A 14,659-nucleotide genomic window follows, 5' to 3' on the forward strand; every position below is an offset into this window, starting at 1 on the left:
ACCCGGTAGAAACAAAGTGCTGGGCTGGATAAAACAAGGTAGAGGGCTGGATTTGACCCTCGGGCCTTGTGTTTGCTGCCTGTGGTATAAGGGTTTATCCTAGAATCTTAGAATTCTGTGCTCTAAGGTAAGGCTGAGAAGCTCCACAGGTATATAAGGGGCTTTCTTTGTTTCAAAGGGAGTATAAGATGCTGAGATTCTGAGATAGCTGCCATAAGAATATTTCTACTATTTATTATTTATTATTATTTTATTATTTATTTTATTGATTATGCTTTTACACTTGTTCTGATTTTCCCCCCTTTGCCTTCCCTCTACCTAGCATCACCCACTCCTCAGGCAATCCCTCCACCATTGTTCATGTCCATGGGTCATATGTATAAGTTATTTGGCTACTCCATTTCCTGTACCATACTTTATACACCCATGGCCATTCTGTGTCTACCTATTTGTACTTCTTAATTCTCTCACCTCTTCACTCCTTCCCCCACCCCCACCTCCCATCTGGCAACCATCAAAACACTCTCTGTATTCATGATTCTGTCTCTGTTCTTGTTTTCTTACTTTGTTTTTTTAGATTCAATTGTTGACAGATTTGTATCTTTTGTCATTTTATTGTTCATATTTTTGATCATCTTCTTAAATAAGTTCCTTTAACATTTCATCTAATAATGTCAGGTTTTTTTTTAAGATTTTATTTATTTTTTTTAGAGAGGGAAGGGAGGGAGAAAGAGAGAGAGAGAAACATCAATGTGCGGTTGCTGGGGGCCGTGGCCTGCAACCCAGGCATGTGCCCTGACTGGGAATCGAACCTGCGACACTTTGGTTTGCAGCCCGCGCTCAATCCACTGAGCTACTCCAGCCAGGAAGTTTTTACTTGTCTGGGAAGCACTTTATCTGCCCTTCCACTCTACATGATAGCTTTGCTGGATAGAGTAATCTAGGTTGTAGGTCCCTGCTTTTCACCACTTCGAATACTTCTTGCCAGTCCTTTCTGGCTTGCAAAGTTTCTTTTGAGAAATCAGCTGACAGTCTTATAGGAACTTCTCTGTGTTTCTCCCTGTGTGCCACTGGTGCCTTTCAAGCTGCTACCCTGGTGCTGGAGCTTACAGGGAGTGAATCTGAGTAGATGAGTCCATGTGTGGGTTAATTAAGAGGAATTTCTTGGGGCTCTAGAAGTTTCTTCCATCCATTCAATCCCCACTGGTTTTTGCAGTCAGAAGTTGTGGGGACTCATCTTCCTGGCACTGGAACCCTGGACTGGGGTAGGGGGCAGGTGTGGGCCTGGAACTCCTCACTCTTGAGATATCCCTCCCAAATTTTTATCCACCATCCATTTTTACCCTCACATGTGATTGAGGGACCAGCCTGTTCCATGTTTGCACCCCTTCTGTCAGTCTGGATGGATATGGTATCTTTAATTCCATAGTTGTTAGACTTCAATTCACTGAATTCTTGACGGTTCTGAGTGATGGTTATTCTATGTTTTAGTTGTAATTTTGATGTGGTTGTGCAAAGAGGTGAGCCATGTCTGCCTACGCCACCATCTTGACCGGAAGTTCCAAGAATATTTTCACAGCACAAGACTTATGCCAGATAGTACTCCAGTTATCTATTGCTGAGAAGCAAACCTCTCTAAAACATAGTGGCTTGAAAACAGCTGCCATGTTATCATTTCTCAGGATTTTGGGTAAGGCACAGGAGGAAAAACTTGTCTCTGTTGTAGGTTATGAGGAACAGCCCAGGTGGCTGGAACAACTCAGTTGTCTTCTCCCCTCAATGACTGGTTCTTCGACTGGGATGGGGTCTACCAGGTTCCAGTGTCTGACCTAAGTTTTTGGTGATAACTGGGTCCCTACTTTTGCTCAATGTCATCTCTGTATGTGGTCTCTCCACAGCAAGATGGAAGTGGGGGAATCAGCTCAGGATTATCAACAACTCAAAATCGAGATTGCCAAGTGCTCCTAAAAGCTCAGATCTGGAACTGGCACATTGTCACTTCTGCCATGTTCTTTTTTTTTGTTGGTTAAGTGGAGACATAGGTACAGTCCAGATCCAGGGTCAAGGATCACACAAGGTTATAAGCATGTTTTATTGGGGACCACATAAATAATAAACTCCCTGACAAAAAGGGCTCTACAGGCAGACTTGGAAGGGCTGAGAGTGATCTAATCCCTAATTTTATCCTGCCCCATCTTCAGAGATGACTGGAGGGCAAATAGTGGGGAACAAGATAACCCCAAACTTCCTCCACGGAATTAAATGTGTGTGTGGGCATCTGATCTGCTACTGGATCAGCCTGAATCAAGGGAGGCTGGCCTGTATGTGTATTCGTTAGCCTATTAAGCATTTACTGAGCAGTTTAAGCGTCAGGTTCTTAACATTCGCGTTATCTCATTATCCCTGTTTTAAAGAGAAAGCAGAGGCTAGAATGCAGCACCTAGCACCGCACCACGGCGCAGCCTCCTAGGACCTTTTCACCCGGCGGGCTCAATTTGGGGCAGAGTGGTGACGGGCGCCGGAGTCTCCGGGAGGGGAGCGCTCAACACGACCGGCTTCTCTAGCAGAGCGGCGGGCTGCCAGGCAGCCATCGGGAAGAGCGCGCTTCAGAACTGCTACCCCGTCACTGCCTTGCTAGACGAAGAGCAAACACTAGCCCGCCAGGGGGCCTCGGTACCGGGAACCCGGGGGTCACAGTGGGTGGGGAACGGGGGCGTGGGGGGGGTGGCTCTCGGAAGCCCAGACGCTGCTTTAGAGATCCGACTTCGGGACCTCGGGTGCAGAGCGCCAGCGGCCCGCCCCCGCCCTCCACGCACGCTCGCACGCTCCAGCTCCGCCTGCCGCGCAGCTCTGGCTCCGCCCCAAGGATTGACCGCCCGAGCCACCGTCTGCCCGGCCCCGCCTCGCACGGCCAGGCGAAGAGGAGCCGGCCGTGCGGTGTGTGTGTTTGTGTGCGTGGGGCTCGGACTCAGCCCCGGGAAGATGGTGGCGGCGGGGGCGGCTGCGGCGACTGAGGCGAAGCTGAGGGGGAGGACAGTAGCGACGACAGGGCCCTCGGGCAGGAACGGCGAGCAGCTCCGGGACTGGGACGTCCCTGGGGCTAGGAGGCCGGGACTGGGGGCCGGGCTGCGCTTCCCGCAGCTGCTGCTGCTGCTGCTCCCTCCTTTGCTGCTGCTTCCCTGGGCTGCCGAGGCCGTGGCGGCAGCGGCGGTGGTATCGGGCTCAGCCGCAGCCGAGGCCAAGGAATGTGACCGGCCCTGTGTCAACGGCGGCCGCTGCAACCCTGGCACCGGCCAGTGCGTCTGCCCCACCGGCTGGGTGGGCGAGCAGTGCCAGCACTGCGGGGGACGCTTCAGGTGAGTGCATGGTGGTGGTGGAAGGTCGGACCCAGCCAGAGGTTGGGGTTAAGGGGCGCTTGAGACAGCTTCAGGCCAGAGGCGGATGCCAGACAGAAAGTGGGGAGGTGGGGCCCCACGGTGTTTGAGGACCGTTTCCTTACGGGGAGATCTTCGTCTGTGGCTTGGGATCTTCCTGCAATGGAAGACGAAAAGGTTCGAGGCAAGGGTTGGGGTACCCCAAAGGGGTTTAGGTGAGGCTGGCTACAAGGGAAGAAAGCCTAGGGTCCCAAAGTGTATCGAAGCCAATCTCTGAAATTGGGCCTCTTTTGGATAAACGAAGTATGAAAGAAAAGGTGAAAAAGAGAGGCAGTCTTACTTAAACACTTCGTTTTAATATTCCCTTGTTCCCCAGGGCCTCATGAGTTCCCCTGCTGATTGGATATGTGGGGTAGTCTGAAAAAAAAAAAAAAAAACAACAAAACCACAGGGTGTTGGCAGTGATTTGTTGGCTGGAGATAGAAAGGAAAGAGTAAGATAGTGAGATATTAGCGATAGAAGAATTAATGGTTGTTGGCTAAAGGAAAGTGAGGGAACTAGCCCTTCGAAGCTCTCCGGAGGCCGCAGATTGCACCAGGTTTGTCGTGGAGAGGGCAGAGGAGGAGGTTCCTGTTTGCCCTGATTTCTGGGGAATACCGAGTTCTGAGTTGGCCTGGTTCAGGGCAGTACCTCTTAGGGAGATCACTCATTTATTAATTAGTAGTTATCTATAATTTGTTTTAGTTGTGCAAGGATTTCCAGATTATATGTGCAAATAGATTAGCTAGACTTTGGCCTAGTCCATAGGGAATTTGGAGTATAGCAAGAGAAAGGTACATACACAAATAACCCTAATTGTCTGCCTTTGGCAGATATTACCAAATACTATTGATCTCAGATGTGAAGGAGTGAGGAAATAAGAAGAAAAAGAGAGACAGTGCCCTCACATTCATGGATGTTGACATTCTGGTCGGGAGACAGGGAATTAACACGTAAAAATATAACTGAAAGAAATTAACAAGCTAATTTCAGGTAATGCTGAATGCTTTCAAGAAGGGAAAACAGAATGGTCTGATAGAGAATGATAACTAGTGGCTAATTTTAGGAGAAGCCTCTCATTTAAACTGTGTTTGATATGAGACCTGAATGAGGCATGGGAGAACCTGCGGGAATTTAGGGGTTCTGCAGAGGTTGTGACTAGTTGGAGACTGCAAGGAAAACTTTGAGGAGGAGGTGACATTCGATTTGAGCATTTGAGACTAAGTAGAATTTGGACGTGTGCAACTGGGAAAAAAAATTCCAGATGGAAAGAAGGATGCAAACAAAAGTGTGGAGACCAGAAAGGAAAGTATTTTGCTGGTGGCAGGGTATATAGAAGAGTTGCGAGAGAGAAGTTTGGAATGGTAGAATTGTAGACTCATGTACTATCAGATTTTCAAGGGAACTCAGAGAATGTGGAGGAGATGAGCTCCTTATTGTTAGGAAGGAAGCAAGTAATTTCATGACCAGTGTGTTGTGGGCTGGCCTTGTAACTTGGGTGTTCTAACTTATGAATGAATATAATCTACACATTTGTTGAGGGCTGTTCTGGGTTAGGTTGTGAGATACAAGACAGACACAGTCCTGCTTTTGTGGAGCTTACATTCTAGCTTGCAGGTGCGACATGCAATAATCAACTTAGTATGATTTTGCTGACAGACTTGGAAGTGAAGAGCAGGGGCCAGAGGACTTGGCTTAGTTTGGTGTGGTAAGGTTTGTGACTGAGTAAATGACTTTTGTGTTGAGATCTGAGGGGAGAGATGCCCTTAGCATCTCTCTCTGTATATACAGAGGCTTGGGGATGAGAGGGATTGTAGCAGACTGGGTAGAAGGCTAGGTGGCTGAGGCAGAGAGAGCAAAGGGGAACATGGCAAGACCAGAGCGATAGGCAGGGGCCAAGCCACATGGATCGCCGTTGGATGGGTTGAAAGTTTTGACTTTTAGCCTGTGAGCAGTGGATTGGCATAGTTCCTCTTGTTTGCATGACATTATAGGCTTTTTAGTTTGGAGCTAGAGCAGGAATGGCCTTGAGGGTTAGGCCCGGAGTGTTTTGAATTTGAGGAGCTTCCAAGATCAAGTGAATGGATGGTTGGGTCAGAGGAAAGTTCTTCCGAGTTCTGAAAATCTGGCATGCCATGGTAGGTCGTGAGGAACCATAGAGTGAGGAGGGACATGCATAGCAAGAGCAGTCTGTCTGGAATATTCAGAGTGGGTAGATTCACTTACAGCATGAGAGATGCTGGACAGCTAGGTCGGGACCGTTGGTGTGGGTCAGGACAGCAGTAATGAGAACTAGAGGTAGGATATGGGGTAGGTCCTAAGTGGTATTGTAGAGGTAAGTAACACATCTGTTTCTGAAACTGGTTTGCTTTTGGGAAGAGAGAGGGGGATGGTGAGGGAAAGAAAACTAGATTCTATCTTGGGCGATTGAGAAGACAGTGATATCATTAAGACACACAGGGACCCAGAAGGAACGGGGCTGAGACGTTTAATTTTGCAGACATAGAGATTGGGGTGCCTTCAGGGTATCCACCTGGCAGGACAGGTGTAGCCCTGGTGTTAGCTGTATGTGAAGGAGATTGCCAGGGAGCGAGAGCAGGTCCGAGTGTTCACACAGAGGGTTCGGAGGATTGGAGAAGAATCGCTCGTTATGGGAACAGGCAGCCCTGACACTGGCTGTCTCCGATGGTATCACATTTGCGTGAAGGAGCTCCCCTGGTTTTTGAGGATACTCTTTGAGCTGTTTTGAGCTGGTGTCCTTGTCCTTTCCTTTGATTCTAGTCCTGATAATTCCATTATATTTTGTAGGCTTCTGGAATTTGCATTTTAAAAAAATGAAAGGAAGAGAAACTTGTCTCTGACTTTTTAAAAAAACTTGAATTAAAATTTTAGCCCTGGCCAGTGTGGCTCAGTTGGTTGGAGTGTCATCTGTAACAGAAAGGTTGTGGGTTCAATACCGGGTCAGGGCACATAATCTGGGTTGCCTGTTTGATCCCCAGTTTGGATACGTACAGTCCTGGTCCAGGTGTGTATGGCAGGCAACCAGTCAGTGCTTACTCTCTTGCACTGATGTTTCTCTCTCCCTTCCTCTTTTTCTAAAAGCAAAGAAAAAATGTCCTTGGGTGAGGATTAAAAATATAATTAAAAATTTTAGATGAAGGGGTTTTTTAAAGGGGAAGAGTGAAATGCTGATTTTGATGATAGTAGTATGTGTCATACACACCTTGTTATTAAAGAGACACTAAAACGGACGCCTTTCTGGTTTGGACTGGCATCAAGTCAATATGTTTTTTTATTGCATTTTAGTTCCATAAATCCTGTGTTATAATTGCTGTTATAAGGTCTCTTTTATTAATGAAAAGGAACGTAGGATAATACGAGGATTAGATTTCACTGGGGTTATCACTGAGTACATACTCTATGCTGGGACCTGTCAGGCATTTTCATACACACTGTGCCACTTAATTTTCAGGATAACTCTGAGGGTGTTGTATAAATTTGGATTTTTGTGTGGTTGTAGTTAGAAAATCACTTGTTTTTCCCCAAATGATAGATACTATGAAACTGATTAATTGCAGAGGACAGAGTTAATGGTGGCATTGTAATAAAAATAACAATGGAATCTTTGGTGGATGATTTCTAAAGCACTAACGCTTTCATTCATTTTTATGTGAATCTTCATAATTCAGTGATCTGTTTTTCAGCTTGTGACCTCACCATTGAAATTTTTCTTTGGAGGATAAATATATCCCATCAAGTTAGAGAATAAAGATATTAAACCCTTTATGAAATTAATATGTACTTAATTCTTTTAAGTTTCTGCTATACAAAACTTTTGGGAGAAGAGAATAGAATAACTTATTGGGTCTTTATAGTTACCCATGATGTTGAGTTGCCTTCTACAGGAGGAAAAGATAAGTAAGCATTTACAGAGCATCCGTTTTGTGCCCAGCATACGCAGTACCAGTGATAGTAGTTATAGCAACAGCTGCCACCATTTTCCTAGCATTTATTCCAGTTTTACCTGGTGTTGTGTCAAGTGCTTTTTAGGAATTACCCCTTTTAATCCTTAGAGTGAAGGTATTCATATTTCATAGGTGGGTTGACTCAACCTGGGAGATGTTAAATTACTTGCTCAAGGTCACACAACTTGTAAACAGTTGTGGTTTGAGCTCAGGCCTTGTCTAATTCCCAAATCCACGCTTTCCGTGGCCTCTCATTTTGTCTGAGTCCAGTCACCCGTTCTGAATGTTTTTTGGAAGGGCTGAGACCTAAATCCTCTGACGAGCACTTCGAGCTTCAGTTCCAACCTAGGCCCGGCAGAATGGCTCTTGCAAAGAAAGGTGCTGAGAAGAAGGGCCATTCAGCCATTAATGAGGTAGGGACCAGAGAAGACACGATCAACAAGGGAGTCCGTGGAGTGGGTTTCAGGAAGCATGCTCTTCTGGCTCTTGAAGAGATCCAGAAATTTGCTGTGAAGGAGATGGGAACTTTAGGTGTACCCATTGACACCAGGCTCAACTGAGCCGTTTGGGCCACAGGAATAAGGAAGTCTCTTACCATATCCAGGTGCAGTTTTCTAGAAAATGCAATGAGGCTGAAGATTCACCAAACACACTCTATACGTTGGTTACCTATGTACCTGTTGCCACTTTCAGAAATCTACAAATAGTGAATGTGATTGAGAACTAACTACTGATTGTCAAATACAGTTATAAAACTGCAAAAAAAAAGGTCATTTTTGCCTATATGACTGCCATATGTCTTTTGTCCTTCTGTTTCCCCTAAACTTCACTGTCTAATTTTCCACTCTTCGCTGGGCTTCTTTACTGGGATGTTTTGCTGTCACGTCAGAATGAGCCATGTCTAAGATCAAACTTCCTACCTGCACTGAAAAATAGTCTTTTGTACTTCCTTATTTCAGTAGCACATTTGGCTTTAGATAACCAAAGGTCAAAGTTTAGGAGTAGCCCATTGCTCTTTCTGTTTAGTATCTCTTTTCTAAAGTCTTAGAAGTTTGTCCCTCTCCATTTCTCCTGCTGCCGTTCTAGTGTACCTGGTCCTTTACTGCATTGCCAACCTGCCTCTGTTGCACCCTGACTTGGAATCCTGCACCTCCAGAGTCCACTCTACACTTTGTCTTATAATTCCCTGAAAACATGTGTCACTGTCTTGCTCAGACACCTTTTTTCCCCCTCCTCTTACTACCTATAAAATGACTGTCAGCTGAAGGCTCCCTCTGCCTTATGCACGTTCTTTTTCCCTAACCAAATCCTTCTGCCTTACAGTTTTTCTGCGTATTTGCTAAATTTAGCACCCTTCCTCTTCCCTGCCTCCACATTCTTCTCTACTTACCTAGATTCTGCCCCTTCAGCTCTACCCCATCTTTAATTCTCTATAATCTGTAATAGCAAATTCTTCAAAATCATACCTGTTATCCTCTTTTGAGATGAGTTATCAACCCATTCAACTCATAGAGTGCTTCTGAATGAATGATTATTATGTATTAGGTACAGTGCATACCTTGAGGATATGAAGGTCGGTAAGAATCAGGCCCTGCTTTCCCATTGCAGAGCTCATAATTCTGAGAAGACAGCTGCATGTGCAGGCAGTTAGAATTTAATGATAAAAATATAGGCAATATGTGGTGCTGGATCAATGTGAGGTGGAGAGACTAACCTTTTGAGGGCTCTGGTGGGAAGCGTCACAGAGAGGAGAGCATTTTGGCAGATGTGAGGAGTCTGCTGTGAACAGTGAGTCATGACAATGTGGGAGAAGGGCTTTCCATTGTGCAAAGACAGAGAAACATGGACCGTCACACACACTCCGTGTGTTAGTTTCCTATGTTTGTGGTAACAAAGTGCCACACACTGGGGGGCTTAACACAACAGAAATGTACTCTCTAATAGTTCTGGATGTCCAAAGTCTGAAATGAAGGTGTCAGAATGGCCACACTCTCTGAGGACCCTGAGGGAGAATCTGTTCCTTGCCTTTCTCTTAGTTTCTGGAATTGTCAGCAATTCTGGGCATTCCTTGGCTTGTAGGTGCATCATTTCAGTCTCTGCCTCCATCATTTCAGTCTTACCTGACACTCTCCCCATGTGACTCTTCTTTTCTTATAAGGACGCCAGTCATGTTGGATGTGTAACTTGAGTACATCTTAACCTGAGTACATCTGCAAAGACCCTGTTTCCACATAAAGTCTGTTCACAGGTTCTGGGGGTTAGGACTTCACAATATCTTTTGGGGGTTCACAATTGAAACCACAACACTTAGAGCATTGAACATAGGTGGTTGTTAGAGTATAACTTGTGAGGGATGCACTGGAAGGTGATAATGGCCTTCCCTCTGCCCATCCGAACAACCTCCAGTTTCAGGACATATCCTTGACCTAGGCTAAGTCATCAGGTCATTCCAGTCTCTGGCTGCAGTGATTGGTTTGAGGTAGGCATGTGACCTAAGCTGACTCAGAGTGACTCTCAGAACTTGCTGGAGGGCTCTGTCCTCTGTGGGTGTTTATGAAGCAGATGCTTTGTCATCTGTGTTCTGTGTAGTGAGGATATAAAACCTAGAACTGTTATAGCTTGTAGCATTTCTGTTGTAGCAGAAGCCCACCTGAGGTCAGAGCAGCTCCTAGAGGAGGGAGGAAGGCAGAGAAATGGAGCTGGAGACCTGGTGACTTTCTGAATCTCTGGATCAAGCCTTGCCTGAAGCTGTTGTACTTTTCAGTTTTGTGAGGTACTACATTTCTTTCTTTCTTTCTTTTTTTAAGTTTTATTTATTTACTTTTAGAGAGAAAAGAAGGGAGTGAGAAAGAGAGGGAGAGAAACGTGCAAGAGATACACTGATTGGTTGCTTCTCACATGCCACTGGGGACCAGCCCGCAGCCCATGCACTTGTCCTGACTGGGAATTGAACCAGCCACCTTTCGATTCACAGTCTGGTGCTCAATCCACTGAGCCACACCAGTTAGGGTGGTATTACATTTCTTATGTCAGTTAGTATTAGATTTTCTGTCCTTTACAATATGGAATAATTCCTAACAAACAGAGGGATGTAGGGCCAGATCATGAAAGTCTTTTTATTCCACACCAAGGAGTGTGGGCCCTATGCACTTGGCATTGATAACGTGGTCTTAATTCCTGATATTTTTCTATGAAGTCTCCCAGTGTTCCAGTTTTGATGGGCATATGATCTGAGCCCCAAGGTACCATAGGCAATAGTTTTAGCTTATTTTTTTGTGACTGCTTAACTGGGATTGCCAGCTACCAACTGGAGATGAGACTGTTCTTACTGCCCTGTACCCCAGCCCTGTTTTGCCAGTTTCACATTTGAGGGCTCATTAATTGTTACTCTGTTTATATGTTGTATTGGATATGATTTCTATCAAAATTCTTTCAGTGACAGACACCCAACTCATAAAGCCTAAGAGAAAAAGATGGGAGAGGGTTACTGGTTTGTGTGACAGAAAAGTCAGGAGGATATTGTGGCTTCACGCATGACTGGATCTAGGGGACCCGTTGGTGTCCATCCTTCCATGTCTTCGTTCGCTCTGTTCTTTACTAGCCTCACTCTCCGGAAGGCTGTCTTCACGTAGTGCCTCCAGAAGCTAAATTGAACTGGCTTAGCATCCTCCTGAGCTGAGTACCTGTTCTGGGGTGGGCAGTGGGGTCCAGCTCCATTAGATGGCATGAACTGAGAAAGGGGGACAAAGAAGGAGAAAGGAAAACACATGTAATGTTCCTAGAAAGTGGGCCAGTGCTGGGCAAGTGAGAACAGTAACATCGCTGGTTATTCTTAGAACCTGCCATTTGGTGAATACTAAGTGTGGATGATGAAAATTGGGAATGGTCTGGATACTATTGTATCAAGTAATAAAGTGAGGGGCCGGCCCAGTTCATCAGGAATTCACTCAGTCATTACACGGAGTTGTGAGGAACCTGCTAGATGGAATACTGGCTCTTTGAGGTTACCACAGTGGGGACTGTCCAGTGTTGAGTGTCAGTCTAGTAGAGCCAAGTCACTGAATTGCAGTTATTCATCCCTTAATGTTGTAATGGGGGAATAGAGAGGATTATGGGAGGAAGCAAATAAATACGTGTTTATTGAGTAAAATTATGCTATATTGGGTACAAACTTAACTTTATATAGAATACTTATATAATTGACATTTAATGTTTTTGGCCGACTCCTTGAAGATAGAATTTACTTATTTGAAAAGGTAAAAATAGGGTTGTTGAGTAAAAAGAAAAACTGACGATGAATGTCTTAATTGTAAAAGTTACGATATATTTGAAAGCAGGTATCTGACATTTAAATTTTACCTCTGCAAAAGGTTCCTAAGATAGGCAATTTTTTTTATTTACTATGATATAGACAACAGAGAAATATGTAAAAGAAAAGCAGAGTATGTTTATGATCTAAGCATTTTTTTCCTAAATATGACTAAGTGATTTAATAAATTTGTAGGTTGTCTTTATCTTAAGAATTAAATGTAGAAGTATTTCCCTAGAACTGTGGTTGAACAGTATGAAGTTATACTGGTTTTTCGTTTTCACAAAGTCTTGTTTCTAAAACTGAAATGAAACTATGGTTGTACTTTCCAAAGTAATTGTATCTGAAAATTTATCAGCCACTAACCTATTATGAAATTGTTTTCCACTTATATTCTTCGCCATTTTCCGTGATTTCCCAAAGGCATTGTGGCAAAAGTGACACTCATCTCTGTATTAGATACTAATCTAAACCTTTGTTTTGTTACTTCTTTCCGTTTCTGCTTTTTACCCTATTCTTTCAAACTAGCCCTGTATTATTAGTCTTTTCCTAATGTTTTCTCCTGAGGGTGGCTTTTTCTTATATTTGCCTTGCTTTTTTTCTTCTCCTTGTTTTATTGATGTCATATCCCTTTCACTACTTTTCTTTTAGCACTTGAGGCCCTGCTTTGATTTTTGTCCTTTCACTTTTTAATTCTTTAAGTTTTCTGTTTTTTCAAGTTACATTTGGAGTGAATTTTAACTCTGGCTGTTTATTTACATGTTTACTCATCTAGAATCTATCTTTCTCTTGCAGAAGTTAATTTTAGTCATGGTTGAATTTGCCGTCGCTGAATGTATTCTTTTGGAATTTAACATCAACATTAATTTTTAAATTAATTCCTCTTGGTCCCTTTTGCATTCTAATTAAGAATTTTAAATTTATTTATTAATAAACTTATAACCATTTAAGGGCAGAAGTTTTATCAGATGCTGTTGACACACATGGGTCACCTCTCTTCACCAGAGTTTCCTATATTTTTGATTCACAGATCCTTTCAGAAATGTGTATACTGTATTGGACTCTCTTAGGAATTAAAAGAAAGCCTTAAAAAATGTATTCTGGTTTTAGGCCCTGGCTGGTGTAGCTCAGTGGATTGAGTGCGGGCTGCAAACCAAAGCATCGCAGGTTCGATTCCCAGTCAGAGTACATGCCTGGGTTGCAGGCCATGACCCCTAGCAACCGCACATTGATGTTTCTCTCTCTCGCTTTCTCCCTCCCTTCCCTCTCTAAAAAATAAATAAATAAATAAAATCCTTAAAAAATGTATCCTGGTTTTGATAAATGCTTTTAAATAAAATAAAAAGTAATTTCTTAAAGATTATAACATACATTTTAAATGTAATTCATAATGATACTCACAATATAAAAAATTTGACCTTTTCCCTGTTTAACATGTACTACATGTTTAATGTATTTTAAGTTAGTGTGTAAGGAAAAGCATGATTTATACACAAATAAAAATGACATTTAATTTTGGGATTAAGTGTATATTAAAATAAAGATTGAATTTGACTGTGCTTTGTACTATAGAAATAGACAACTTTCCTAACGATTGGTGTTTTGTACTTTTATGCTTTAAAAATTCTCAGGATTTTTTGATATTTTGTTTCTAAGTGATAAAATAGTAGTAGTTTTCAGCCATTCGTAGGCATTTCTCCACAAATAGCATGTTTCTTGTGTGAATGGTTTTTTTGAAAATTGAAAAGGCCAAACTGGCTATAATTGTTACTTAATTTCCATCTTTTAACATTGGTTTTGGAAATGAAAAAGATGTCTTACAAAGCCATACGAGGATTTTGATCAGAAGGTTTGGCAAATTGATCTTGAGGCATATTTGTAGGTACGGTTTAATTTTATGCCCTTCCATAACTTGTATTTAAATATCATGTCTTATGCCTCTCTTTTAATAGATGCCATTACTGTCTTTTAATTGGAACATTATTTGAACTACTGGTTGAGGAACATGAACAACCCTGACCAAGTAACTGGTTGCTTTAAGGTAACCATGTGTTTGGTGCTGGTTCAGTCTCTCTGAGCTAATTTTAACTTCCTTTTAATATGAAATATTTCAAGCCAATGGAAGAAGTACAAAGAGTAATAAAACAAATATCTTTGTACCTACAACCTAGCCTTGCTGAATTTCCTTCATAGTAATATTATTATTCCATAATAATATTAATATAACTTATGAAACATAAAATATTATGGATACCAACCACATTCTCTGCTACCACTTCCTAGCGCTGTCCCTTGCGCCCCGGAGGTGACCAGTGTGCTGAAGTCGATGTGTGTCGTTTCGCTTGCACACCTGTTCCTACTTCTACTGCAGACCCACACCTGCACCCACACACTCAGTCCCGCTTCCAGAAACAGGGTCACCTTCCTAATACTTTACAAAAACTAAACATGCTTTTCTTACCTGAAAACAGCAAACTGTTAAGTATTTTTGAGATTCACGTTCATAAATGTAGTTCTGGTTGATTCTAGCTGTGTTCATACAGGCTACCAGTTACTTGTTCATTGTCCTGCTGTTGGGCATTTAGATTTTTCCAACTTGTGCTGTTACACACAGTGCTACCATTAACACTTTACATATCTCCTTGTGTACACATATATGATTTTCCTCTAGAATAGTAATTTTTAAAGTTTTGAACCAGTACCTCCAAAATAATTTAAAAATTCTGTTTACTTCCTTGCATATTTTTAGGTTGACATGCAGTTAATTTATACCATTAAAAATAATTTACATAGTTGCAAAGAATATAATTTCTGGAATAATATAGAGTTACTGAAAAAGACCCACTATATTACTTTTAAAAATTTATTGAGCAGGCCCTGACTAGTGTGGCTTGGTTGGTAGGGTGTTGTCCTGTGAAGTTGAAAGGTTGGTGGTGCAGTTCCGGTCAGGGCACATGCCTGGGTTGCAGGTT

General features: G+C 42.9%; 2 protein-coding genes across 3 annotated transcripts in view; both read left to right on the forward strand.

Moving 5' to 3' along the window:
* Positions 1 to 2,905: 2,905 nt before the first annotated feature.
* The window catches only part of ATRN (attractin), a 165,368-nt gene continuing 153,614 nt past the window's right edge, over positions 2,906 to 14,659 (forward strand). For both annotated transcript variants that reach the window (XM_045833471.1, XM_045833472.1), the window contains exon 1: positions 2,906 to 3,356. In XM_045833471.1, the coding sequence (XP_045689427.1) occupies positions 2,983 to 3,356 (374 nt within the window). In that variant the 5' untranslated portion in view covers positions 2,906 to 2,982. The remainder of the gene's footprint in view (positions 3,357 to 14,659) is intronic.
* On the forward strand, positions 7,738 to 8,105 carry LOC123815226 (60S ribosomal protein L31-like). The gene is given in 2 exon segments (XM_045833474.1): positions 7,738 to 7,960; positions 7,963 to 8,105. Coding segments are annotated over 2 exon segments (366 nt in total).

Source organism: Phyllostomus hastatus, unplaced genomic scaffold (genome assembly GCF_019186645.2).
Source record: "Phyllostomus hastatus isolate PE091 unplaced genomic scaffold, TTU_PhHast_1.1 phas_contig_17, whole genome shotgun sequence".
NCBI lineage: Eukaryota > Metazoa > Chordata > Mammalia > Chiroptera > Phyllostomidae > Phyllostomus > Phyllostomus hastatus.